Source organism: Populus alba, chromosome 8 (genome assembly GCF_005239225.2).
Source record: "Populus alba chromosome 8, ASM523922v2, whole genome shotgun sequence".
Classification (NCBI taxonomy): domain Eukaryota; kingdom Viridiplantae; phylum Streptophyta; class Magnoliopsida; order Malpighiales; family Salicaceae; genus Populus; species Populus alba.
In genome coordinates, this window is record NC_133291.1 from 3,764,504 (window position 1) to 3,790,828 (window position 26,325).

At 34.0% G+C, this 26,325-nt stretch overlaps 3 protein-coding genes across 8 annotated transcripts; 1 reads left to right on the plus strand and 2 right to left on the minus strand.

The window, feature by feature from the left end:
* The first annotated feature begins 644 nt into the window (after positions 1 to 644).
* LOC118052253 (folylpolyglutamate synthase) lies at positions 645 to 7,701 on the plus strand. Of its 5 annotated transcripts, XM_035063164.2 has the most exons (16): positions 649 to 1,020; positions 1,102 to 1,244; positions 1,355 to 1,420; positions 1,654 to 1,763; positions 2,143 to 2,203; positions 2,524 to 2,607; positions 2,726 to 2,782; positions 2,952 to 3,012; positions 3,329 to 3,375; positions 3,496 to 3,573; positions 4,082 to 4,246; positions 4,330 to 4,623; positions 5,324 to 5,402; positions 5,686 to 5,838; positions 6,143 to 6,303; positions 6,918 to 7,701. In XM_035063164.2, exons 1-16 carry the CDS (start codon positions 1,011 to 1,013, stop codon positions 6,975 to 6,977), a joined length of 1,629 nt encoding a protein of 542 aa, XP_034919055.1. In that variant the 5' UTR covers positions 649 to 1,010; the 3' UTR covers positions 6,978 to 7,701. The 5 variants fall into 5 exon arrangements, 4 of the variants coding, with proteins under 4 accessions (XP_073267047.1, XP_073267045.1, XP_034919055.1 ...); XR_004688157.2 differs by lacking the exon at positions 5,324 to 5,402 and having other exon boundaries at positions 646 to 1,020; XM_073410944.1 differs by lacking the exons at positions 6,143 to 6,303; positions 6,918 to 7,701 and adding an exon at positions 6,069 to 6,136 and having other exon boundaries at positions 646 to 1,020.
* A 1,852-nt stretch (positions 7,702 to 9,553) lies between these two features.
* On the minus strand, positions 9,554 to 15,830 carry LOC118052252 (protein NEDD1). Its single transcript, XM_035063163.2, has 10 exons — positions 15,264 to 15,830; positions 14,825 to 14,937; positions 13,875 to 14,135; positions 13,673 to 13,777; positions 13,292 to 13,357; positions 12,900 to 13,121; positions 11,640 to 12,212; positions 10,471 to 11,091; positions 10,014 to 10,190; positions 9,554 to 9,929 (listed from the first exon to the last, which is right to left on the minus strand). The coding sequence occupies exons 1-10, from the start codon at positions 15,421 to 15,423 to the stop codon at positions 9,822 to 9,824; spliced, it is 2,406 nt and encodes an 801-aa protein (XP_034919054.1). The 5' UTR covers positions 15,424 to 15,830; the 3' UTR covers positions 9,554 to 9,821.
* Positions 15,831 to 16,917: 1,087 nt separating this feature from the next.
* On the minus strand, positions 16,918 to 20,283 carry LOC118052251 (serine/threonine-protein phosphatase PP1 isozyme 4). Of its 2 annotated transcripts, none has more exons than XM_073411155.1 (4): positions 19,966 to 20,283; positions 18,869 to 19,428; positions 18,547 to 18,771; positions 16,918 to 17,210 (listed from the first exon to the last, which is right to left on the minus strand). In XM_073411155.1, the coding sequence occupies exons 1-3, from the start codon at positions 20,165 to 20,167 to the stop codon at positions 18,583 to 18,585; spliced, it is 951 nt and encodes a 316-aa protein (XP_073267256.1). In that variant the 5' UTR covers positions 20,168 to 20,283; the 3' UTR covers positions 16,918 to 17,210; positions 18,547 to 18,582. The 2 variants fall into 2 exon arrangements, with proteins under 2 accessions (XP_073267256.1, XP_034919053.1); XM_035063162.2 differs by having other exon boundaries at positions 16,918 to 17,227; positions 19,966 to 20,281.
* Positions 20,284 to 26,325: the final 6,042 nt, after the last annotated feature.

Below are 26,325 nucleotides of genomic sequence, written 5' to 3' on the forward strand. Positions count from 1 at the left end.
TTATTTATTGACCAGGCAAAATGATTTTTTTATTTTTCTGGTGAAATGGAGGTGTGGCGTATTTTATGACTAGGTGGTCAAAAGTCAAGATGTATAATGTAGGAGATTGCCCATAAATTTCCCCTATTTTGTCTTTGAGTTGTGATTTTTAAATGAAACTTTCTTATTGCTTATCGATTACAAGATGAAGATTCCATTTTTTTATTTTTTTGTGAAATAATCTCATCACGTTATTGATTAGGTGTTATCTGGGCATGTCATTAGTTGTTAGAATTGGATTCTCCAAGGGCTTTTGTAGTCGCTGTCTTGCTGTGGTAGGTCAGATTTCAGGCTAACATTTCCTCGTACTCGCTTTTAAGGTATGTATAGTCTCAAATTCTTTTGATTAATTCTCAAGTAGCTTGTCTACATTTCGTAGCTTTACACCTAAAGAATACCCACTACACAGGTTTATTTTTGTATTTTAAAAAAATTAAAATATTTTATTTTTTATTTTATTTTGATGGATTAACAATAAAATTAATTTTTAAAAAATAAAAAAATATTATTTTAATATATTTTAAAATAAAACATCCTTATGGATCACAGAGGAAAAATAAATTTAAAAAAGAACTATGATATCAGCACATGGAGATAGATAAAAAATGATACGACTGCGTCCAAAGATCCCGCGCGCATCTCCAGTACAGCCTTGCCAAAAATGTTCCCCCCTGTCGTTGGACACGAGTCCGATCTGAAATTCCCTGTCGTATTTAGCATTCAACTTTAACCTTCCAATCTCAATCCCATCATCTTCGCCCCCTACCAAGACTTGAAGAGAAAAGAAAACACCACCCACTCACTAACTCCATTCTCACCCAATCCCAAAACCACACCAACAAACCTACTCCTCTTCTCTCTCATTCACTTCCTCTCCACGCCTCCAAGCTCCCCTATCCTCTCCCTATATATATATATTCGAACACTCTTTGTTGTTGAACTCAGGTTTTTTCATTCAGAGGCAAAGCGAGATGGCAGAAGGTAATATCGAGTGTGTGTGCATTGACTTGCGTGTGCAGTTATTAGTACGAATCTTCAGCTATTGCTAATTTTTGCTAACAGGTGACAACAATGGATCGTCAAAACCAACGGTGACTCCGTACGAGGAAGCCCTGGATGCTTTATCCTCTTTGATAACGAAACGCAGTCGTGCTGATAAGAGCAACAACGGAGATCGATTTGATGTGCTTTTCGATTATTTAAAAGTAAATATGCTTGGTTGATCATTCTAATTGTAACTTTCTTCTATTTTAATTATATATTTATCTCGATCTAATTTTGGTTGTTGTGATTGTCATCCCAATCATTAATTAAGATTCTGGAGTTAGAGGAGGCAATATCAGAAATGAAGATCATACACGTGGCAGGCACTAAAGGAAAGGTAGCACTTCTAAATTTCTGTCAGCAGCCTTCAATTTATCCTAAATTCATCAAACATGATTTTAAATGTTAATGCAATTTAAAATCATATTTGATCACTGATTCGTAAACTTAATTATGGCAGGGCATTACTTCTGTAAATCCCTGCATATTGTTGAAAGTAGAGGCAATACAGGATCAGGATTGTTCGTATCTGCGTTTTGAAACTAAATGATTTTTTTTTTTTTAATAAAGGGATCTACGTGCACCTTTACGGAATCTATCCTACGTAATTGCGGCTTTCGTACTGGACTTTTCACATCACCTCATCTCATTGATGTCCGAGAAAGATTTCGTCTGGATGGGTAAGTTATGCAATCTTTAGAATAGTAGTATCATTTTTTCAATTGGCTGATGAGATTTTTTGTTTCCATGAAGAAATTGACTGCTTAAAAACTATTCTGTTTTTCTCTGTTCACGTTTTATATTTATCAACAATTGTATAAATTCTGATTCTTTCATAGGCTGTCTGTTTTAATTTTATGCCATTTCCACTTCATTGAAGTTTGCCGAAATCTTACTTCACTGTCTCTCTTGTTAATAAATCAATGTCTTTCCCATCCTTAACCACACTCCTTTTGAGAACTCGGTATAATCCTTTTATTTGTCTTTAGGGCTTCCTTTTGAAATCCACTCTATGTGTTATAAGTTTACATATTCTGGTTTTCCTGTTTTTTATTGCAGTAAGGACATTTGTGAAGAGAAATTCTTGGCATATTTCTGGTGGTGTTATGATAGACTAAAGGTAATCCTGTCCCTGTGATTTTTTCTTCATTGTAATTCAAGCATTAATTTGGTGGTTATGATGAGAGTGATAGAACGCCGGATGATATTTGATTAAAAAATCAAGCAGGAAGCTTTCTGTAGCTAGTTGCTGGCGAGGGCATGTCAAAATTCTTGCTGTGCTGTCTTAGTGGCTGGCTAACGATAAGGACTTTTGAGTGGTTTCTAAGTGATGTGGAACCTCAAGTGTCAAAAATACAACTAATGGACTTCCTTTTCTTTGTAAGTTTTGGGCAGTAAATTTGCTTCATTTGTTAGTTTTGACATCTTCTGCTGTTGCAGGAAAAATCTACAGAAGATGTACCAATGCCTACCTATTTTCGCTTTCTTGCTTTACTTGCCTTTAAGATATTTTCAGCGGAACAGGTTTGTGTGAACATTTCATGTCAGTGATAATATCCTTTCCATCTGAGCAAACACACTAATGCTCAATTTAATCTCTCATGTTGGATTTGAAGCTCATTTGTTGAGTAATCCTATGCAGGTAGATGTAGCTATTTTGGAGGTTGGGTTAGGTGGAAAGTTTGATGCAACAAATGTGGTATGCATAATTTATATTTGATTAAGAGATTTTTCTCAAGCTTTTTAAATTCGACTTCTGTGTTGATTGTAAAAAAGATATGACTTTGTTTTATCGTGTCAAGCTCTTCATGCTAGGATTCTCTTTGGTGATATGCTTCTAAAATGGCTAACTTTGCATCATGTTTCAGGTTCAGAAACCTATTGTCTGTGGTATAGCTTCCCTCGGGTACGATCACATGGAGATTCTTGGTTAGTGTTATATTTCAACGAGTTAGGTAATAGCTCATGGTAAAATGGTGTAAAGCTGTTGCTTATTTGATTAGTGACACATTTGAGACTGTTGGACTGCAATTTCCATATAGAACATAGCCAGTTGCAAGATTTTTCACTATTGCATCATAGTCCATATCTGCATAACAACTGAATTTTTTGAGACCAGACCTCATACTGGCATCTGCTATTGCCTGCACAAAGGGAAACATGTGATGTTTTAAGTCTTGGAAGTGTTCTACCATATTTTCATTTGCTAAGTTCATCCATTCTCTTTGCTGGATGCTTTGATTAGGAGATACTCTAGCACAAATTGCTGGGGAGAAGGCTGGTATATTTAAGGTGTCCTTCTGAACTATTCCCATCGGACTCTTGCTTGTGCATTTGCTTCTGATCTTTAACCCAATGAGTCTCAATTTTTTTTTTTTCTTTTCTTGATCGAGTTTTCCTTTTCCAATACAGGATGGAATTCCAGCCTTCACTGTGCCTCAACCTGATGAAGCAATGAATGTTCTTGAAGAGAAGGCTTCTGAGTTAAATGTAAGTTGCATATAGTTCAAGAACTAGGGAGTTCTATTTTCCACATTACTGGAAAATGCTTGTGATCGGATGCTGGCTCCAAATTATAAGATACTGAGTGGTGATGTGGAAGTCAACTCGATGCTCTACCCATCCTAAATTGAGTCTTGTGTAAAACAGGTGCATGCTATATAAGATGATATTGGTGCTTAGATGTGGTTCCTGTATTTTTTAAGCAATCCTATTGAAGTGCTAAACCTTTACCAGCCAGCCAGCTTTCCGGCTCAAACCATAGATTTAATAATTGTGCAACCATAAGTTCTTTGGCTAAGTTAGTTAGGAGTTGCCAAATTTACAATTCATGGGTGAGAATTTGAGGCTAGGTTTGCAACAGCAGATTTCCCTTTCATTTGATTTGACAAGCACTTGTTCTGGGATATAGCATATTGAGGAAATCCATTGTATCATATCAAATCTTGTTGTTCCCTAATTGAAGAACTAATGGCTGATATAAGTATTCTAATTGCAGGTACACCTTCAAGTGGCGGAGCCATTGGATGCCAAATTGCTGAATGGTTTAAAACTTAGGCTTGAAGGTCAGCACCAGTATTTAAATGCTGGTCTTGCCATTGCATTGTCGTTTACTTGGCTTCAAAGGACTGGGCATCATGAATTTACCCACATGGAACAGGCTGTAAGTTTGATACATGAGAGTTTTCCTGTGCAAGCTCTTTTAGGTCTTCACAGCTATTTTCTGAATTTATTTACATGGAACAGAGCTCACTTCCCGAGCAGTTTATTAAGGGGCTAACAACAGCCAGTTTGCAAGGGAGGGCGCAAATTGTCACTGATCAATACATTAATGCCGAGAGTTATGGAGATCTTGTGTTTTATTTGGATGGAGCCCATAGTCCTGAAAGCATGGAGATGTGTGCAAGATGGTTTTCTCTTGCCATAAAAGAAGATAGCCAGAAAATAACCTTTAATTATCCCCCACCGAACAATTCTGAATCCACTATTGAATTGGTACAGGAGCATCATGATGAGAGATATGGAAAGAGTTCCATGCAGGTAAGAATAGAGCTTAAAAACTTGTCATTATTTTTTAGATTTACAAAAAATTAAGATGCAAAGCTGGAAGTTACAATTAGATAGGTTCATAAGAAGCCAACTTAGAAAGGGTTTTGTTTGAGGTCAAGTCTGCTTCCTAGAATTGGTGTTGCCAAATGGGTAAAGTAACTGCAAAATATACGATGTTAGTAGAATCTGGAAAGTAAGAAGTTTCAGCAATTGCTGAAGTGGTATGCAAAGCACAAATCATGGTCATTCTTGCAACAAATTCCAGTTGCATACTGAGGCAAAGTGCCTCCAAAAGGAAGAATCAATATAAGAGCTGTATAAGTGAGTTGTTTCGCTGCAATGATGTGATTGGTTTTCCAAAGGACCATAGGGTGGCTGCTCACATGGAAAAGATGTGGCTAATAATATTCTGGATGAGATGAAGCTCGCTCCTTTCCATTATAATACATCTGTTGTCCGGTGCAAGTTTGCTTCTATCATTTTTATTTTTATGTCCAACTTTTGAAAAAGGGATTCAGAAGTCCATTACAATTAGTGTCTCATGATAACCCAATTCATTGAAGAAGTGTTAAACAAAACTGTCATGAGCTTACATGTGTGCCTTTGGATAAAATTTTGGTATCAGTACTTGAGAGACACGTGAGTTACAATAGGGCAATGTTGAGCTAAAAGTTTTGTGTGCATCTTACAGATATTGCTGTTCAATTGCATGTCAGTGCGAGATCCTCAGCTGCTTCTTCCTCCTCTCATGAAAGCATGTGCAAGTCATGGTAAATGATTTAGCAGGAACATATTTAGATAGATTCTCACGACCTTTTCTAAAACATAGCAACCACCTAATAAAGTATACGAGAGAGTTGAATGACATTAAACTCAAACTGTTTGTGAATTTTCCTTGATTATCTTAAATTCATTAAGTAACAATCTCAACCATCCATATTTTTGAGAAATGAAAGACTAAAAATCACGAGTTATGAGGGAATATATTGTTCATTTGATGTTAATGGTCTTGTCAAGAAACTTTTGCTTACCAACGTTAGTTCGGTATTTTAGGTGTCTACTTCAAGAAGGCACTCTTTGTTCCAAGCACATCCGTGTATTACAAGGTTGGATCCCATGCATTACCACCAACTGATTCTCAAGTTAATTTATCATGGCAGTTTGCTCTTCAAAGAGTATGGGAGAATCTCATACAGAGCGATAAAGGTACCAGATACATGCATATATATTTCTTATATCAGAGAAATATCGGGTTAATTGTTGTATTTGATTTAGCTTTTGTATTTAAAAAAAATAAACGTAAATTTCATTGGACTAACTTATTTTTCACAGTTCCCATTTTTTTTTTCTTTGTTTTGTGCTCTTTCTAAATTTTCCGTTGTTGTACCAATAATTAAATGTCTTAAAATAACGTTTGTCTTTGTTATACATACTAGAAACCGTGAGGTCATCTAACACAGCTCTTCTGTTGACGTTGGGTTTTATGTAAAATGGCCTTTTGACTTGTCAGGAGGGGAGGTTAAGCATGCGATTGCTGTTTGTGAAGAAGGTAAAGAGGATGCCAAAATGAGTGGTAGGACTTGTGAAAATAGTGCAGTCTTTCCTTCTCTCCCATTGGCTATTAAATGGCTTAGGGAAAGTGTCCAACGGAATCGATCTGTCCACTACCAGGTAATACTGATTTGAAAAAATATATTTTGTTCAATATTTTACAAACTGCATGTGTTTATTCTACTTAATAACATGGCCCAGGCAGGATGCTCACATTGCAAAATGAAATTATGAAATTTATCATTTCATTTCTTTTGTGGGTTGTGATTCCATAGCTTTCTGTTACTTAAAAAATTATTCAGATGCAATAAGAATACATGTATCTTATAAGAAATTTGTTCCATTGGCTATGTATTTTTTGCCACAAAATTCTGATGGATAGTCAATACTCCACTATTTCTTTTGCCTCGGAAAGTTTGTTTTGTACAAGTTTTTCCAACTAGCATAGGAGAACAATAGAGATAAACACATTTCTTATTGCAAAAAGCTCAGATTCACAGCATGAGTTGCTGGATAACCATAATCAGACATTACAAGTAATAGCTTTATGTAAATGACGTTGCAACTTGTCAACAGGAAAAGCGTCAACTCATAAACTTCCCTGAAATTTTACACAGCGACAGTGTTTCATTTGTAGCCATGCAGTTCTAATAAAAGATTCATATGTATGATGCATATATTTGCTCACATAGCATTTGAACTGTTTTTTTTACTTTTCTTCCATGATGCATCAGGTCCTTGTAACCGGTTCGTTGCATCTTGTGGGTGATGTGTTGAGATTGGTCAAAAAGTGAGGCACAGGACGAAGCTGAAGGCCCCTAGTTGCAAGAACTTACGCTTAAAAAGTGCTGGTACTGAAGATATTGGCTATTCATTGCAGCTTGCTTGGAATTTTGGGGATACATCAGGCGTTGTTATTGAAAGTTTGCAAATGAATCACCAGGAATTCGTTGTTTTTGCAACCATAGAAACTTAAGATATTGCTAGAAATGATTACCAGCTACTCTCTAGGAAAATCAGTGTACTTTCATGAGACTCTGAAAATCAGACTAGAATTATGGGGGGGCAATTGAAAAGCTAAAAATGTTTTTCCAGAGATAATTTTACAGGTACCGCTGCTTCTCACTCGCAGCTGAAGAGGAATGACCGAGGCTGTTGCTTTTGATGTTGCACGCATGTTCGTTCATCAAGTTGCGAATGTGGACTTGTCAAAAGATTTACCTCCGTGACACTAAGTCTCCTCATCTGCATGAAATTGGGAACCAGATCGAACTCGTTCGAACTCAGATCTGTCAACCTCCATGATCACCCTGCTAGTTTGCAGACATGTGGTTGAGAAGGTTATATCCACATGATTAAGAAGAGCATATTATCATCTTGGAGAATTTTACAAGGGATCTGATAGCTCAGTTGGTATTTAGCTACTACGTACCCCTGCCAAGAAAGTGTATAATCATATAGCAATTCATGAAATTTGAACTGTGCCGATAAAATTATGTCATGCATGTGTTTCAACTCTGTATTAGTGTTATTTATTTATTTATTTATTTTAGTTTTAGGATAGAAATTTTCTAAATTCAATTTCAATCAATAGAAAGAAATTTAAAAATTGTACAAAATTTAGGTTAAACTTTTTTATATGTACAATTAATATTTCTATTCAAATACACATAATTATAGCGACAAATGATAATATAGTCAATTACTATATAATAAATTTATACAAATAATTGAATAACCAAAATGCATTTCGGCAACGCAAAGCATACAGGTAGTTTTAATAAATCTAATGACTCGTGTATTTTTGTTTTTTTTATTTTAATATTTAGCTTAACTGGTTTTGAAGTCTCCTATTTTTGGATGAGGCCGTCTACATTCCTTGAAGATGCATGCGCAAAGATAAATTCCTTTCCAAATTTGGAATTAACCACTTTCTCGTTGTCATTTCCTAACCAAATTTAGAGGTTATTAGATATTTGAGCCGCACATTTGTTGAGGTTTGAATATAAATATATAAATTTTTTAAATTTATTATTTTTAATCTAATTATAAATTAAAAGGTGTGTGTATATATATACACAAAAAATAAAATATTAACATGTTTATTCAACTCGTGCTGTAACAAATAGACTAATTTTTTTCTAGCACAAAAGAATTAATATATAAATATTATTAATGTATTTATTTACTTCAAATAAAAAATTTAACAATGAATCAGAAGGTTAATAATTATATATAATAGGCTATAGTAAAGATCATATACGCTAATAAAAACATATAAGATTTCAAATTAATTTTTAACATAAAAGAAGAATAGAATAATATTGTAATTGATACAGTGAAACATCATTTTCTTAGTTTTTTGTATAGTAATTTTTCAAAAAAATAAGTGTAAAATAAGAATTTTAAAAAAATACAAAAGAATAATGATAAGAACAAATAAAATAGTATAAATAGAGTGATAAATATTTAAAATGTAAAAAGTAAAAAATGATATTTTTTTTTTAAAAAAAAGTGTAAAGAAAAAAAGAACTAAGATAACATTACCAAAAAAATGAAGATAAGAAAAACAAATTATGAGAAATTATAAAATGATAAAAATATCAAGAGAAAACAATATAAGAAAAAATTGTTTTTTAAGAAAAAACTTGCAATTTTACTACCACTACAGTAAAAACAAGTGGTAAAATATACAATTATATCATTTATTTCTACATGAAAAGACTATTTCCTTAATATATGTATAATAATTATACAGAGAATGCAGAAGAAGTGCATTCTTCCGTCATAACCTCCAGCACAAACCAACAAGCCCTGCCATGTTAAGCTCGACACATTCCGAATTAGATCAAGATCCAATGCCTATTCCAAGGAAACTGCCAGAGTTGAGGTTTTCCGACGATTGACTTGGGTTCATGCAACGGATTTGAAATGGCATGCACTACCCATGGGTTTCGTCAACTTGAAGTCGCCACCTTGAATGGCCATGGCAAGTGGAATTACAGCGAGCAGAGAACGGTGCAATGCCTTGTATCAAGACTTAAAACATACGAGGTTTGTGGAAATTGAAGATGATTCCGAAGGGCTGAAATCTATCGCAGCTCTCCAAGAACTAAAAGTCGTTTTCACACGAACTTAGAAACAGAATTTGAGTTATAGACGGAGTATAGGTGCAAGATTTTTGGCACTTTCCCTCCATTTCATTTCATCAACCATGAAGCTGAAGCAATAATGAAATGGTGGGGGATCCTTCTCTTTTAATCAGATTAATAGACATATGGCGGTGCCCTTAGGCATCAGAGTAAATAAGAGATTCGTTTTCTTTCGGCGGTAAAAGTAAGACTCCAAGCCGGGTAAACAAGATGGCGGAAATCCACTAAAAAGCTTCACTTCATTAGCTGAAAGAATATTTTATGTACATGTTTTGGAGGCAAGAACCCTACCTGTAATGACGCGCTCGCATTTTTCTCTGTTTCTTTACTCCTTTTCCCTTCTTTTAATCTCCGCTATTGCTGAGGGAAGCAATCGTAGTTCCGTATAAAACAAGCCACAAATGAAGTGCAAAGTGTGGAAATACAAACAGGTCCCAGAACCCTTCAACAAACAGTCATGAATCGCAATCTCATCTTCACCAGAGTTCAAAGCAATTGGCGGAGTTCTTGGTTTTCTTTCCTAAGGGTCTTGATTTCTTTCATCAGCTCAGCTTGGTTTTCCAGGATTGAGCTCATCACACTAGAAAATTCCATCTGTTCAATGACTACACAAAATTAATTCCACAGATAAATAACAACAAAAGGGGAAAAGAAACAATATAAATACTACAATTGTACCTCCTGCATATGAAATTGTCTAAGAATTTCTATATGAAGGTTCCTCATATCTTCATGTATGGATTTCTGAAATGAATCAAGAGTTTCTTCAAGAGTGCGCTGGAAGAGTTGAAGAGTGAAGGAACTCCCCTGCTGTGTATCTGGCTGAAGAGCTTTGTGCGGCTGTGTGGCTCCTCCCTGCCATAATATTGCCAAATTAATGAGCCTTGATAATCAGATAAAAGAAAACAAAACTATTACTTGTCAATGATGTTCCAGCATCACCAGTGCCTTCACTGTTTTGCATTCAAGTATAAAAATTTGCATCAGACATAACATGTGGCCCATTCTTGTAATTCAAAAGACAATATTCATGGCATCTATGCTGATAAGCTACCTTAGCATTCCAAAAGTAAACAGCTAGATACTTAGAAGCAAACACGGGCAAACATTTATTAAAGCCATCTAGTGTTCTTACATTCATTGCTGGAACAATTCCTGGTTCTGTGACAGCCATTGCATCAGACCTCAACAACAGGCTATTCAACAGTTCCTCCCTAGTTTCAACTCCGGTTTTCTTTGTTTTTGGTGAACCCACAGAGAGGGATGTTCCATCACTAAAGGAAGAAGTAGTGCTTATTCTCTCAGCATATGTTGAAAACCTGCGAGGTAAGTTTAATGATGCTGGTCCTGATGTTTCAAGGTTAGCTGGTCCTGTGATGCCTTTTGCACCTAAAGACAGAAACATGGAACTAGAGGAAATGTGTTCTGGAAATCCCACTGACGTCTCCTGATTCAAAGATACATCTCTGGTGCGCAGATTTGAAAAGCCACGGCTGGAACTAGTCAATGAGCTCATACTTGACTGACTCGTTGAAGAGGGCAGATCTTGTAAACTAGAGAACATTGATCCTGATGTTGAACTCACAGAAGTCATCCCAAAACGTGGTGGCAAATTGAGTGGCTGGCGTAGGTGAGCAATTTTATCAGATAACCTCTCACCACCCCAAGCTTCTGGAGGAGTGATGGAGGAATCTTCACTCTTGGAAGATGGAGTAGGAGTAGAACCCCCTAGTGATGCGAAAGACTGGGTGTCATCCTGCGCAAAAATGACAAGAAACATCATGGCACATCTATGAAGATATTGAATACCTAAAATCAAGTTCACTAGGAAACCACAACTATGTTCAACCATATACACGAAATGCAGAAAATGACTTGACAAAACAACTGACAATCATGTTACAACAATTTTGACTGAGAGAGAACACGGAAAGCCAAGTTCAACAGTCAAAAAGACTTTAACACAAAAAATCTCTATTAAGTACTGGGACTTGTGGAGTTACTTTAGCATCATTGAGTGGGGAAAATATAGTTGAGCAGTTGATTTTGGTGAAATAATTCATTGATGCTCCAACATACAGCAGGAACAAATGATGAAATTTTCCAGTATATGTGAACTAAAGGAAGTATAGGCTGACTAGTCTAATCGTATCAGATTAAAAGGTCATCAAAATTAGGTAAAATACAAACAATGCCCAAAATAATAACTTTTTTATGCATTGCATACATCTCCTCTTTCCCATTTTTATGTGTGAATTAGATATGCATATTGCGAATATCATCTGGGATAAACAACTATCAGACCTGTCTTGAAGTTGAACTAGATTTCCAATCAAATATTGGATGATCATTGGTCCCATCCTCTGCAAAAGGAAATCTCCTACTAGATGAAGGAAACAACAATGATGAAGGCTTCTTATCAACAGGCAGATTATCCTTTTTCAATCCCTCGTGATCAGTCCAAAACTTATCAAGTGAGGGCGTGATAGGCTGAACATCCACTAGTGGGGAGAACACCTCCATTTCATCCTTAAAATTATAACTAGAACGAGGTGGATTTAATCTGGTCAATGTTCCAGGCCAAAGATGGCTTCGATGTGGCGTTTCCTCCGCTAAAGATAGATTGGGAATAGTTGATGCAGGTCCACCAACAGTTGCTGTAAGAGATGATGATTCTAATGCAGGACCTGAACGACCAGAATTACCAGAGCCAGACACTGAGGATAGAGCAACACTAGATGATGTTACAGAAGGAAGTGGATCTGGCATAAGAATGGAATCATCAACAGCACCTCCCAAAAGAGCTATCTCAGCAGTGCAGTTGCTCTCATTTACAATAACTGGTTTTGATCTTTGCCAGCATAAACCAGTAACAGCCTGATGAAAAATATAATTTAATTAACATCAAGTAAGACTACAAGAAATAAGGTATTTATACTTCTGAATTTGTGAGCTCACATTAGTGATGAGATTGCAAATACCTGGACCGCTGTTTAGGCAAAGCTCTCAGATGGCATACCAAAGGCAGACATCTACGACAGTCCATAATGAAGAGAAACTGTTTTATTATTGTCGATTCACATTTTTAGCCTAACTGTTTTATCCAAAAGACAAATTAAATCTCGCACACACTGTTGTAATGCTATTCTAGTTGATTTCTCTCAAAAACATCATCCATTAAGTGGCACATTAATTAAGTCATCCTAACATGAAAGAGGAGATAGGCACAAAAAGAACAACAGATTCACAGATTATCAAGACCAATGTAAAGGTCCAATCTTAATAACTTCTGATATATGTAACTCTAATAATGTTATAGGATCCCGTTCAAATCTCTTTCTGCCTAATATTCATTACTCTGTTAACTTCCTATCTAATGTTGTGATATGGGATATGAGGTTCTACATTTTAGAAGGTAAGGAAGTTTTCAAGTTCAAACAGGAGATCTCAAATAAAATGTGTCACTATATCTATTGTGTTCACACAACAGTTTATAGACTAATAAGAAACTGCAGAGAGACTGTAGTAAGTATTTAAACATGGGTATCAGGAACAAAAATCCACCTCTGAACTGCCATAAGCACGAAGTACAGTGAAAGGCTGTGGTTTTCCTCGAACATCATAGAACACTACCCTACCACTGCTGGTTCCAGCAGCCAGAACCCAACCATCATCTCTAAAAGACAGAGAAGAAAAAGGTGCCTCGTAAGAAATGAGAGATGTGTGCCTTCTAGACCCCGAGTCATAAGTGTATAGCTTTTTATCCAGTCCAACACTAGCTATTATCTGCAATAGGAAAAAGGTAGTTGAGACTGAAGAATACTTAGCTAATTTTACCAAAACTTCAGACCTTAAATAATTTTCAAAAGCATATAAAATATTTAGTCTTCTTTCTTTTATGTAGGGAAAAAGGGAAAAGGGATGAGCAATCCAACAAAATAAAATAAATATAAGACCTTGTCATTTGATGGCGAGAAACTAATACCAGCAGTTGGTGCAGAATGTTGCTTCGACCACGAAACCTATAAAGAAAGAAATGCAATCAGTTAAATGTGAAAAACACCATTATAAATGTTGAAAAAGTAGAGCATAGTACTGCAGGAAACAAGCATGTGGGCAACAATTAATAGAAAATTAAAAAAAATTGGTTATACAAAAACCTTTCACAATGTGCTAAGATCATCAAAGAAAAGCAATTAGTTAGAACTTGGTAAATGAGAAAAGGAGAATAAACATGCTGTGACTTCATTAGATATGAAAATTTCACTGCAGCGAAAACTTATTCAACCACAAGGGTATTTATAAAACCTAAACTACCAATATTCATACATACAAACCTTTGGGCTGCGACCAGTTGTATCCCACAAATGCACAGAACCATCATCGCCAGCGGTCACCAAAAGGTGTCGGCTAACTCGTGAATAATCAAGCACCCTTAGTACCTGGTCTTAAGTTCCGCCAGACAAACAATTAGCAGGGAAGAAGATTAAACATAACAAACACCAGAAGGAGAGCATCAAGAGCGAAAGAGCAAACAACCTGTTTATTTGGGTCCTTGAGTTCTGTCGCTCTTGCACCAGATGCAAGGTTGTGCAGAATAAGGTCCCCACTCAAACTTATGGAAGCCAGGTGCTCATCTTTGCAATTGTACATAGCACCTGTTATTGGACTGGTATGACCCCTCAACCATTTAATGCAGCGCTTCCTCTGCAGATCCCATATTTTTACAACTTGACCACTTCCTCCAGAGCATATATATCTAGATCCCTTATTACTAAAGCTAATAGCCAATATAGATTCCTACAAAAAAGATTTAAAAAAAGAAATCAACAATGACTTCTTGCAGTGGATCAAACCTTGCAAACAAGTAAACTGGATACAATGGATGCATGGTGTTTCAAAATGTAATGATGATTTTTCCACTCAAGGAATTCTATAAAGAGAGGCTTTACTACAAAAGAGCATGCATATGATGTGATGCAGGGAGCCTGTGGGGGATTGTATTTTACAGCATCCAACAGATCAAGGAATTTAAGGAAACCCTGCCCTCTGGTTGATCTGAGCACGCCTTTTCTCCATTTAAGTCCTAAACAGGTTGACACCTTTGTTGCTTGAAGCACACAACAGTTATCTTATGAAATGGACAGCTTTTTTGTATCTTCATTACTTTTTAAAAGAAAGAAACACATTAAGGTACTTTCTCAGATTTTTGTTCCATCAATTCAAGAGTTTACTTCCTTCAAAGTATCTAATGCATGATTTGGGGGAGGAACGCACTAAACATTGTGTAGCATGGAGTGGCAACTCACGTTTAGCTAGAGCACAAACGCATATTGATACCACACCTCACCTCTGGTAACTCACACATTCAAATTCAACCAACAACTTATGTATCCCAAGAAATGGTTTTTAAGCACCATCCATCCAATCTACCACAAACAATTTTTTCTTTCTAAACTAATGAAGCAGTGGACTTCGACAAGAATTACCTCAATGCTGTCCCCGCTATCTGTCCCAGAAACTGGAATTGTACCCATGCTCTGCCCATTTTTCCTCCACAATGAAATCTTCTTATCTTCTCCAGCACTAGCCACCACTAAATCTGCAAAAACAGAACCGACAAATTCAGATCAATCCCTGCTTCCTAAAATCTGCAGTGCTAAACCATGAATATTATTTAATTACGCAAAAATTCAACAACCCCCCTCGACTAGAGTTAATTTGTTAATTTAATAAATAAGAAAAGGTGAAATGTAAGAAGAAGAAAATCAAACTTCTGTTCTCTCTCTTTTCTCGAACAGCCAAAAAAAACCCTAATTGATCCAAAAACCAGGAAATGAAGATTCAACCGTGGAGGGAAAAAAAAAGCTCTCGCAAATTAAGAGGAAAACGAAAATAAAGAGAATAGAGTGTGAGTGAAAGACTCACTAGTGTGATTCCACTTGACTGCGTTAACAAGGCAACCCGGAGTTGGTGTGTAACTCAAAGTACATGGATCTCCTGGTTCCACTGATACATCGAAAAGCTTCACGGTGTCGCCACCACTCGCCGCCAGTAACGCCATTGATGGATCCGCCAAGTTCATCATCCCTATTTAAATAAGAGAGAGAGATGAGAGAGACTTGAGAAGCAGAGGAGTTTTCTTTTATTATTATTATTATTATTTTGAAATGGGTGTTTGAAAACAAGGGAAATGAGAACCCTCCTCCCAACTCTTACTTGCTATAAGTTTAGAAAGGAGGGAAGAGAGAGAGAGAGAGAGAGAGAGAGAGAAGGTTATTAAAAATATAAATTTGAATGTAAGCGTAGAAGAGGTATTATTATTGCGTTGCATTTGTATTTGTTTGTAAGTGGGCGCCTTTTGTTTTTGCTTTAATCATGACTGCTTGGGACTGGGACGGGGACAAGCCCCCTCTGCTCCTCTTCCTCTCACAAACCAGATCGATCCATAGTTTGCAAGTCATGCTCTTAGTTTTTTTTGCTTGCTCAAGCAATCTGATTGCTTTTATCTTTATTTTCTCTTACAAGTTATTATGCGCTATTTAAAAAAAAAAGTGGTAGTAATTATGGGGTGAGTTATACATGCTACTAATATCTTTGAGACATTGGCTCCAAAATCTTCATCTCAAATTCCAATCCACGAGAAACACTTAGAATTTGCCGTGTTTTTTTTATATAAAAAAAAAATATATATATTTTTAAATCTTTTTTTTTTTTTTTTGGATGATATTAAAAATAAATAAATAAATTATTTTAATATATTTATTATCACAATATTAAGACTGCTCTCAAGCTTTAAGCAATTGCTAAACCAATCACCAGCCAGCGTAACTGGGTGTTTTTGTTTTTCAGAATTTTAATTCATTAATTTAAAAATTTTTAAAAAAATTACTTTTTAATATCAACACAACGGATCAAAATAATATGAAAATATTAAAAAATTAAATTAAAAAAATTTAAAATTTAAAAAATTTAAAAAAATTTTTCAACCCATTAAAAACAGAAAGTCTATTCAAAGTTTTTCTTCAAACAAAAATCTGTGCAAGCCTGCAAATACATGCCTGGCATTTGGGAAGCCACGAAATGATCTTGATAGGCCCAATCAGCTCATTCGTAGTTGAAGAAAAATAATCAGCTAAACAAAATCTTGAACGGAGGACATTTCACATCTGTCACGACTCCTCCAGAATCATCTGGCCAAAAATGCTATTCCAGTTAAGGTGGTAGGTTCCGTCGTAAAAATAACACCTAATAGCCCACGATGAGCAAGAATATAATGCCACCATCTCTATTCTATATCGTTGGCTGGAGCATCAAATTTAATACGGTCCATGGCTGATCCACAGAACCTCAAACAGCACCAACATCATATCCAATCTCCACCTTGCCCAAACTAAGGTAGAATCCATGGACGATGACGTCAAAACCATCTCTTCTACAAAGACTTTCTCGATGGTTCAACAGCAGGAGGTGAAACCAGCAGCTAAAAATAAGCATGTCCTGGATCTATATCCAGGCAATGAAAATGGATGGCCGGTTAAACGATCCAGATGTCAATGCAAAGAACTCAAATCAGTAAGCAGAGCAGGAAAACTTAAAACTACTTTTATAGAGCTAAATGTGGCCAATTTTGATGCCTAAACATAATTTTAATTACCAGGCCAAATATATGCACATATGCTGGAGTAAGAACTACAAAGAAAAGTTAAGAGACTACGATCGATAAAAGAAAAAAAGAAAAGAGAACAGTTCCTTCTGACTTTTGACACACCCCACAGCATGCGCCTGCAGAACTGATTTGTTAAGCTTCTCCCCCACCGACCAGTAAATAATGCATGAGGAGTCGTGCCTGCATCTCCTAGAGTACCTGGAAATCTTCAATGCCAGTTCCCCTGCCAAAACAGGGAGGGAGAAAATCAGTGTAAAAATGGAGGATAGGGTAGGATGGTTTAGTTAAATGCCGAACAATTTATATGCTGGCACAGAGGTTAAAAAAAATTGGAAAGTTTTTACTAGCGGAATATAGAAGGATACGTTGAGTTTTTTATTGTATGAAATCATGAATATATCATAAATAATTCTGCACAAGAGCATTTCCTACAGCTTTGCCTGTTTCTATGAAATATAAAATAGATACTGTGTGTTTCTTGAACAGCAACCCATTCCATGACCTGATATACAAAACAACTTTGACATTGGATAAACAAGATCCTATTTTTGCTATCATTATCCTGCAACCGACAAGTGGTGCGCAAAAGGTAATACATGTTGCTTAAGTTTTTCACCCAAATAATAGCATTTACATCCCCTGCTCATCAGACAGTAAAAATTGTCTGAAAATTCTGACAGAACACCTACAAATCAACCGCATCAAAACTGATGCCACATATTTACTGGCATTGCTAAGGCCAAAAAATTCACATCAATTTCCTTCATAATAAAAACACAAAGGTGATTTCAAAACATGGCTAGATTGTGATCATGGTGTAGTTTAAACTCATAGCACAGACCAATCCACTCACATAGATTCCATCTTCTTGACAGTTGAAGCATCCTCGTTTTAAGGCATTGAGAAGCAAAAAAAGATGATGTTACATCAGATGACCAGACAAGATGATGCAATTGTCCAATATATAACTGAATACGACCCATTGCAGACACAAATTCTTAAACAAACACCAAGGGTCCACAAGTGCATGTACATATAAATGCTTTTCTCATATCAAAGTACTAGACAAACCAAAAGCTTATTAGTCATTCCTATTGTGATATCCTTCTTTCCCACAACCTTAGACAGTGGTCCAAGGAAATTTTTTCTAGAAATTACCTTGTCTTTTTCAAATTATTTTTACTTGAAACAAAGAACTGCTATCTGGGTCTCAATCTGAAGACAATCAAATACATGGAAATTGATTTGAAAAAACAGGCACAGGGGAGGAAAAAAGGAATTTACTAAATTGATTGGCCCTCGTGTAAAATCTCTAATATGACACATCTGTAAAAAATTACCACAAATTTTATATCTTGAATCTTGTTTCTGCATTTGTGCAGAAGATGACTTGTATCAAATAAATGGAACTCATTAAAATCAGGTAAGGAAATAAACAAAACTATGAACCCCAACAGAGCAACTGGGTTTGCAACAAGCCAGAAACATGCTTAAACACAATAATCTCCATATCAACGTCAAGATGCAATGTATTAAGCTGACCTTGGGTAAGACCAAGGACCGATAATATTGCAGCCATCACATTTTGTTTGGCATCATGAACTTGGCCTTTCTCTCTGCGGGCTTTAAAATTTGAAAGGAGCACAACAGATTTTCATCAACGCTCATCATAGCACCAGCATTATCAAATTCACCACAATAGTTGGGAGCTGAAAATATGGTAACAAGTTGCCTGTCGGCAAAGAATTCATACCCATCCTCCACAACCTAGACCAAAACAAAAAAGAATACATGTCACTTCAATGTCCAAAAAGAGCATAAGATATGAACAGCTGAATAGGGTAGCTAAGTAAAAGTTGACAACCTGATGAGCACGACAGACAAGGTCTAAATCATGCTTTGTCAGAAATTCTTGCACCTTATCAGGACCAAAGGTGTATGAAACTCCTCTATCATTCATCCCCCATCCCTTAACATCTCTACAAGGATCTGACCAGAGTAAATCACAAAGCAAGCCAGTGTCTGGAACAGCAATTGGGCGAGGCAAGTTCCTAATTTGATCCAAATTGGTCAAATCAGGGGAAAGACCACCATGCATGCACAATATCTTGTCGTCTATCAAAGCAGCAACAGGGAGGCAGTTGAAACTGTCAGTGAAGGATTTCCATAGCCTCACATTAAACCGCCGCTTACATTCATCGTAAAATCCATATATCCGATTTATAGAAGCACATTCATGGTTTCCTCGTAGAAGAAAGAAGTTCTCTGGATATTTAATCTTATAGGCAAGCAAAAGGCATATAGTTTCCAAACTTTGCTTTCCTCGATCAACGTAGTCCCCTAAAAATAGATAATTGGCTTCAGGAGGAAAACCTCCATACTCAAAAAGTCTCAATAAATCACTATACTGCCCGTGAATGTCACCTGAAACACAGAGAAAAATCTCGACAAAGTCAGATAGAACAGATCCAGGCAACAACAGAACAGCACAGAAAGCAAACATCCAACAATGTCAACAGTTCACCCTCCGAGCTATTCGATAAGCTACATATTCCAAGGTGAATAAACGCCTATGATTATTTCAGATGCCAATTATTTTTCATATTGCATTGGCAGAAATAGAAATAGTGAAGACAGCAGAAATAGAAATAGTGAAGACAGCAGAATTTTCAACTGAACTTTGTTTACTTATCAAACATCACCAGTTCACAAGAGACTGGACACAGTGCCCAGGATTTTAGGCTTTTATATGCATTCAAGTTTTTCATTCAAAGAGAAAAGTTTACTCTTGGCTCCACGGAAGAAACAGAAAAAATGGCAGGAAACAAAGAAAGCAAAAAAAAAGCATGTCCCCTTTTTTCCTAATAAAGTCTTTCACACTTCAAATCTTATATAAAAAGAATAATAAACCATCAGGAAACCCACGCAAAACCTAGAAAATTTTGGGTACATTCAGCGTACCGCATATCTTGATGGGGGCTTCAAGCTCGAGCAGATTAGGTTGTTTAAGGAAAATATCACGAGAAGCAACACAGAGTTGCTTGATCTCAGCCTCCGATAGCTGAACTTGCTTGCCTGGTCTGGCTGATCGGACTTCTGTTAACCGTCTGATTATATCATCTAGTACGGCGAGGTCCATCGCCGTCTGCCCTTGCGTAGCCATCCGATCTCCCCTCCTCTTTCAACGGCTCTGGCTTTCTTTTTGCAAACAAACCCTAGATGTTCCCTTTTTTTAAACAGTCTTCTTCCTATTCTTTTTTCTAGTGTTGTGTGGCTTTTTAATTTTATTTTTTTTTTAAAAGGAAAGCAAAAAAGGAGTGGTTAATAAAAGAGAAATAAAAAGAGTGGAGATTTATTCGTATTGTTAATTTTTTTATACATGTTGAGGGGAGCTGTCACGAAAAACAAAAAAAAAATAATAAACAAACAAACCAAAACTAAAACATGTCCACCGCAGTAAAATTACTATTTTATTTTTGATGGGCGATCTTAAATTTAGAGTTATAAAAATCTTTTTTATAAAACTTATAGTAATTACATTAAAAAAAATGCATTAATTAATAATTTTATGTTTTTTTTTCTACAATATAACTTTCAAATCATCCTTATGAAAAAAAAATTTGAATTAAGAGCTTTTTTGGGGTTTTCATATTTTTTTATGCTTATCAATTACTTGAATATATTTAAAAATAAACTCTTTTTCTTGTAGATCCAAGGTCATTTTAGTTTTTTTGCTAAGGTTTTTTTTGCAATTCTTATGTTGGTTTATGGATGGTTTAGTATTTTAAAATGTTTAGATTGATATTAAAATTTAAAAGTGGTTGGCAATGCATGGCAAGCGCCCGCATAGCACTGAATGCCACCTTTTAGGATGGCGTTCGATGAGCCTCACTATCTCTGTCATGATGGTGAGGCGCATGTTCTTTGACAGTATACAAGGAGCTCCAGCAATGAGCTTTTTCTTTCCTTCCAATTTTCTCTCTCCCCTTCTAAAAAACCGTACTAACCATTATTAAAAAAAAGAAAAAGAAGTCTAGTTATTTATTTGTTAAGTTAAATTAGGTCCTCGTTCTCTTGACTGCAAGTGTATTTGATCTTTAATTAGTTATTGCGAATTAATTTGTTTCTTTAATTTCTTCCCTTAATGCTTTATTTTTATAACAGGTTTGGTGCTCTTTTTTTTCAATTTCACCTATTTATACTTTGTTGTTGTATTAAATTTGATATTTATTCTTTTAATTGTAATATTTTTTGTCTTGAATCATTTATTAAATTAATTTGTTTGGATTTCATCAATTTATTTTAATATCAAATATGATCCTTGTTCTTTTAACTGTGATTTTTAGTTGTTCTTCTCATTTTCTTATTGGAATTATTTTTTAATTTCATCCATTGATGATTTTGTTTTTTTTGTGTGTCAAATTTGGTTCATTTTCTTTTAAAATTATTTTTTTTAAAGTTTACCCCAATTATTTTGATTAGTTTAGAATTTTATATTGTTGTTTTTTTCTAGTTTGCCCTTTACATTGTGATTTGCTCTCGTGATCCATGTCACAAATTCTGAAAGTTTGATCGGGTTAGCCTCGGTTATTTTTAATTGTTTTTTAAAATTTCATCGATCATCATTGAGTTCATTGAAAATTAGGTTTTTTTTTTTGGTTCCTTCGTGGATTTAATTTTTGTTTTATATCTTGCCTTTCAAGTTCAATGTATTTTTATATTTAAAGTTTGGCCCTTGATATTTTAATCTTTGATCTTGACTTTTTGCCTTTTATCACATTTTATTTTGTTTTTAATCTCACTCTTAGATTTATGATCTTGATTTTTTATTTTTAAAAGTCTTGGGTTCTTTTTTTTTTGTCATATTGATTTTTTTTTCAATTTTTTCCCTTCAATTCAAAATTTTATTTTATCCTCTCAATTTTTCTTCAAACAAGGATTCTTATTCCTTTAATTGCTATTTTTTATCCTTTATTTTTTTTATTTTATCATTCGACATTTTATATATTGAGATCTAGTCTCCTTGGTCTTTCTTATTGTTTCTAAGTTTTGTCCAATAGTCAATTCAGGATAATTATCATGTTACAATTCGAGTGGGTTAGATTAAGTTAACCCAGTCAATCATATTTTTATTTCATAAAAAAAGTCAAAATGATACCATCTTTCTTTCTTTTTTTTAAAAAAAAAAATAATAAATAGGTTTTTATTGGATTTTTCTGGGTTAATCGAAATATTAGCAATCCAAAGTTTTTTACCGTGTTACACTGGATTAATTCTCATCCATTTTTTTCAAAACCTGTGTCAATCTAAGGACAAGGGTCACCTAGACACGAGTCGACCCATTAGGTAGAACAAGGTTTTTAAATAAATGCTTTATAGATGCAATGTTTTCAATTTAGTCATTACCTGAAGTCATGAGTTTGAAAAGTTAATATCAATCGACATCATTTTTTTTCCTAGCTACATCATTCAAAGTTGTTCGTTTTTAAAAAAATGAACTTCATTATTTTTTTTAGTTTTATTTTCAATCAGGTTATCTCTATCTCATGATATAATGAGAGGTTTATTTGGGTGTCTTAGGGTTTTTTAGAAACTGTTTTTTTTTATCTTTTTTTTTTATTTTATCATTCAAAATTCAATTATTTTAAAAAATAAATTTTGTTTTTTATATATATGTTTTTTCCTTCTATTGAATTATCTTGTCCGTATGGTACTATTCGCGGGTTTTGACAACCTCACTTAGTTTTATTGATGTGTTTTTTTTAACATTTTTTTTTATTTTATCATTCTGCATATTGATCCACGAGGTTTGATAATTTTTTTTAGTTCTCTTTCTATAATGCTGAGTCATTATTTTTTTCATTTTATAAAATACAATAAGAACATTTTAGCATCATTTTTTTTATGCTTCAAAAAAATTGGTCTGGCCTACGGTGAAGTGTGGCAAATCAATCTAGTTATTATCTATTTCCTTGCAAGTGTAAGAGACGGCATCATTTGAATGGTTTTCATGGAATTTTTTCTTCTTTTAGGACGGTGGCAAAATTAATAGTTCAAGATGAGAGTAAAGGGCTAAATGGGCCACGAGGATATTAAAGGCTTGAGTGTCAGGCCCAAGTGACACATATGTCTTTATCCTTCATTGGTCCCTCCATCAATCATAACCTTCCAAGGTTAAATTTTGGCATGAGATTAAATTATTTATACTCGTATCAATATATGATCTTAGATAACAAATATTAAGGTAGTAGAATTTGAGAATTAAGTGTTAAGAGTGTAAAAGACATTAAGAGATGAAATGTCAAGGATCTCTTTTAAAAGTTTAAGATTTTAGACATTAAAGTATATACAAAATCCATATTTAGATTAAATGAAATTACACACACACACAAAATAAAATTATATTTTGTGGTCTAGGATGTTAGTGTAAGAGGATAAAGAATTTTGGCCATGTTTGCTTGGCGGAAAGTGGTTTTCTGAAAATCACTTTTCAAATTTTCATGTGTTTAGTTGCAATTAGAAAAATTAGTTAACGAAAAACACTTTCAAATTGAAAGAAAAATTTGACTTAGTTTTCAGGAAAATATTTTTCTTTTATTTTGAGCGAAAAACACTTTTTAGAAATTATAAAAAAATTAAAAATATCATATTATTTACCGATTATAACAAATTTGGTCCTCAAACTTTCGATTGCTATCTATTTTATCTCGAATATTTTTATTTCAATTTCACCCCTTAGAATTTGATTTTTATATTCACTTTGGTCTTATTTTTATGATTGTTATTTGCTTTCCTCTTATTATTTTTTAATTGAAATTTTTTATCTATCAAGTTTGGTCCTAATTATTTTGTTTGTTACCTATTTTATTTGAAATAATTTATGAAATTGTAATTATTATTATTTTAATTTCACCATCTTATAATTTTTTTATCAGTTAAATTTGATCTCTATTATTTTGATTGTTATTTATTTTATTTGATATAATTTATGAAATTAATTTTTTTTTCAATTTCATTCTCATTCTACTTTTTAATTTGTAAAGTTTGTTCCTTATTATTTTAATAAACTTAAAAAAAATTAATAAGTTATTTTTCAGCTTATTTTTCATGACATAACCAAATACCAGAGAATGTTTTCGAACTTATTTTGCATGACACTACCAAACATCAAAAAATAATTTATTTTTTAGAAATTCACCTTCCCAAGAATTCACTTTCTAGAAAAAAAAATACTTTTCAGCAAACAAACAGGGTCTAGATTAGTATTAGATTTAAAAACAGAGGAAATTACAAAAAAAAAAAAAATCCCTTCTCAAAATTAAGGATGAGGAAAGAATATTTTTAAAAGATTGGACTTGGATTTACTATTATATATTTACTAGATTTTTTTTATGTCAATACTATGTGTGGGGCGGGTCAATTTATTTAACATAAATAAGATATTTAAACGGTGATAATTTAAGTGAACCCAGCTTAACTTTACTAACTTGTTATTCAAGATAATTCAATAGAAAAAAATTTCAAAGATCATTAACTTAATATCAAATAATAAAATAAAATAAAATAAAATTTAGATTAATTTTCAAAACTACCAACTTTGGCCGATCCACATGCCGGGCTGGGCTTACAATAATGACTGCTACACAAAAACAGCCATAAACACTGCCCGCTCTCCCACCGTTACCTTGTCCACATGGCAAATAAAATAAAATAAAATTTAGATTAATTTTCAAAACTACCAACTTTGGCCGATCCACATGCCGGGCTGGGCTTACAATAATGACTGCTACACAAAAACAGCCATAAACACTGCCCGCTCTCCCACCGTTACCTTGTCCACATGGCAATTTCATCGTGATTTACAACATCACCCCTACTGTTACAACCAACCGCCATCCAAAACAGAAAGTTGTGTTGTGTTATTGATTTGATTGCCCTTCACACTTCCTTCGATGCGCTTAATGTGATTGCTAGGCAACAAAACCAGTTATGGCCGGTATGTACAGAATCTTCGTAATCTTTCTTACACAGCTTTACGGGAATGTTTTTTTAAGTTGAACCTGTTTTTTTTTTTATAGTAGAAGATATTAAATTGATTTTTTATTATGTTTTTTTTAATAATTTTAATATGATACGCTCTAAATATATATATTTTTAATATATTTTTAATGTTTTTTAAATAAAAAAACATTCTACGCATCACTAAACACATATTTGCTGGCGTCACAGACCATGGCGAAAGTCCTGCATGCATAATTATTGCTTAGCCTAGGGGTAGGTGATGTGAGTATGAGCTAGCTAGAATATGTCTGGATCATCATTCTTCTTGTTTAGAGCAAGATTTATATTTTATTTTTGTCTTTTTGAAAGTAATCTTTTTTTAAAAAAATTTATACCTTTCATTTTAAATTATTTTTATTTCTCTCTAGATTATTTTAATATACTAATATAAAAAATATTATTTCAATATATTTCTAGATAAAAATTATTTTAAAAGCCAATCATTCTTATAATATCAAACAATTCATAAAACTATTAGATTTTAAAATTATTTTAGTTAATTTTTAAAGTGTTTTTTAGAAATATACTATTTTTTTTAATATTTTTTACATTAGCATATAAAAACTATCTAAAATTATTTTTTTAAAAAAATTAAAAAAATTTAAAAGTATTTTTTGAATGAAAAACAAATACATTCACTGAGTGCATATTTAATGTCGTGTTTTAATATATATATATATATATATATATAATATATATATATATATATATTAAAATATGTTTTTTATATTTTATCTCACCAAGCTATTAATAATGAAAGTTTGCGGATTATGGGTTACAGTGCTGCACCTGATACTGTTTCTTTCCCCGAGGACGCGAATTTCTGCTGAAAGGATGGGGTCTTTCCCTCACCATTTTCCGTGCCAATCACCAATTAAGCTCTTCTTTGGAGCACAAGGTTCGATGGCATTCTGAACGTTTCTTTGCTCAAAATAACAGAAGGCATCATATAAAGCTCGTTTGTACTGTGATACCATTTGCTGAATAAAGTGTTTTTTTTTTTTAAATATTTTTTAATTTATTTTTAATACTAACACACCAAAATAATTTATAAACACAGATAAAAAATTTATTTGAAAAAAAAAATACAGTACAAACATTTATAATGTGTTTAGCAGCCATTGATTTGTATTTACTTGCTGTGGGGGACCGAAATTTTCTTAAATGTAAAAGTAATTGTATGGGTCTAAAAAGGATTTCTTAGCAATATTGTTACTGAATTTGAAAATATAGTTGTTTTGAATTTTTTTTTCTATGAAA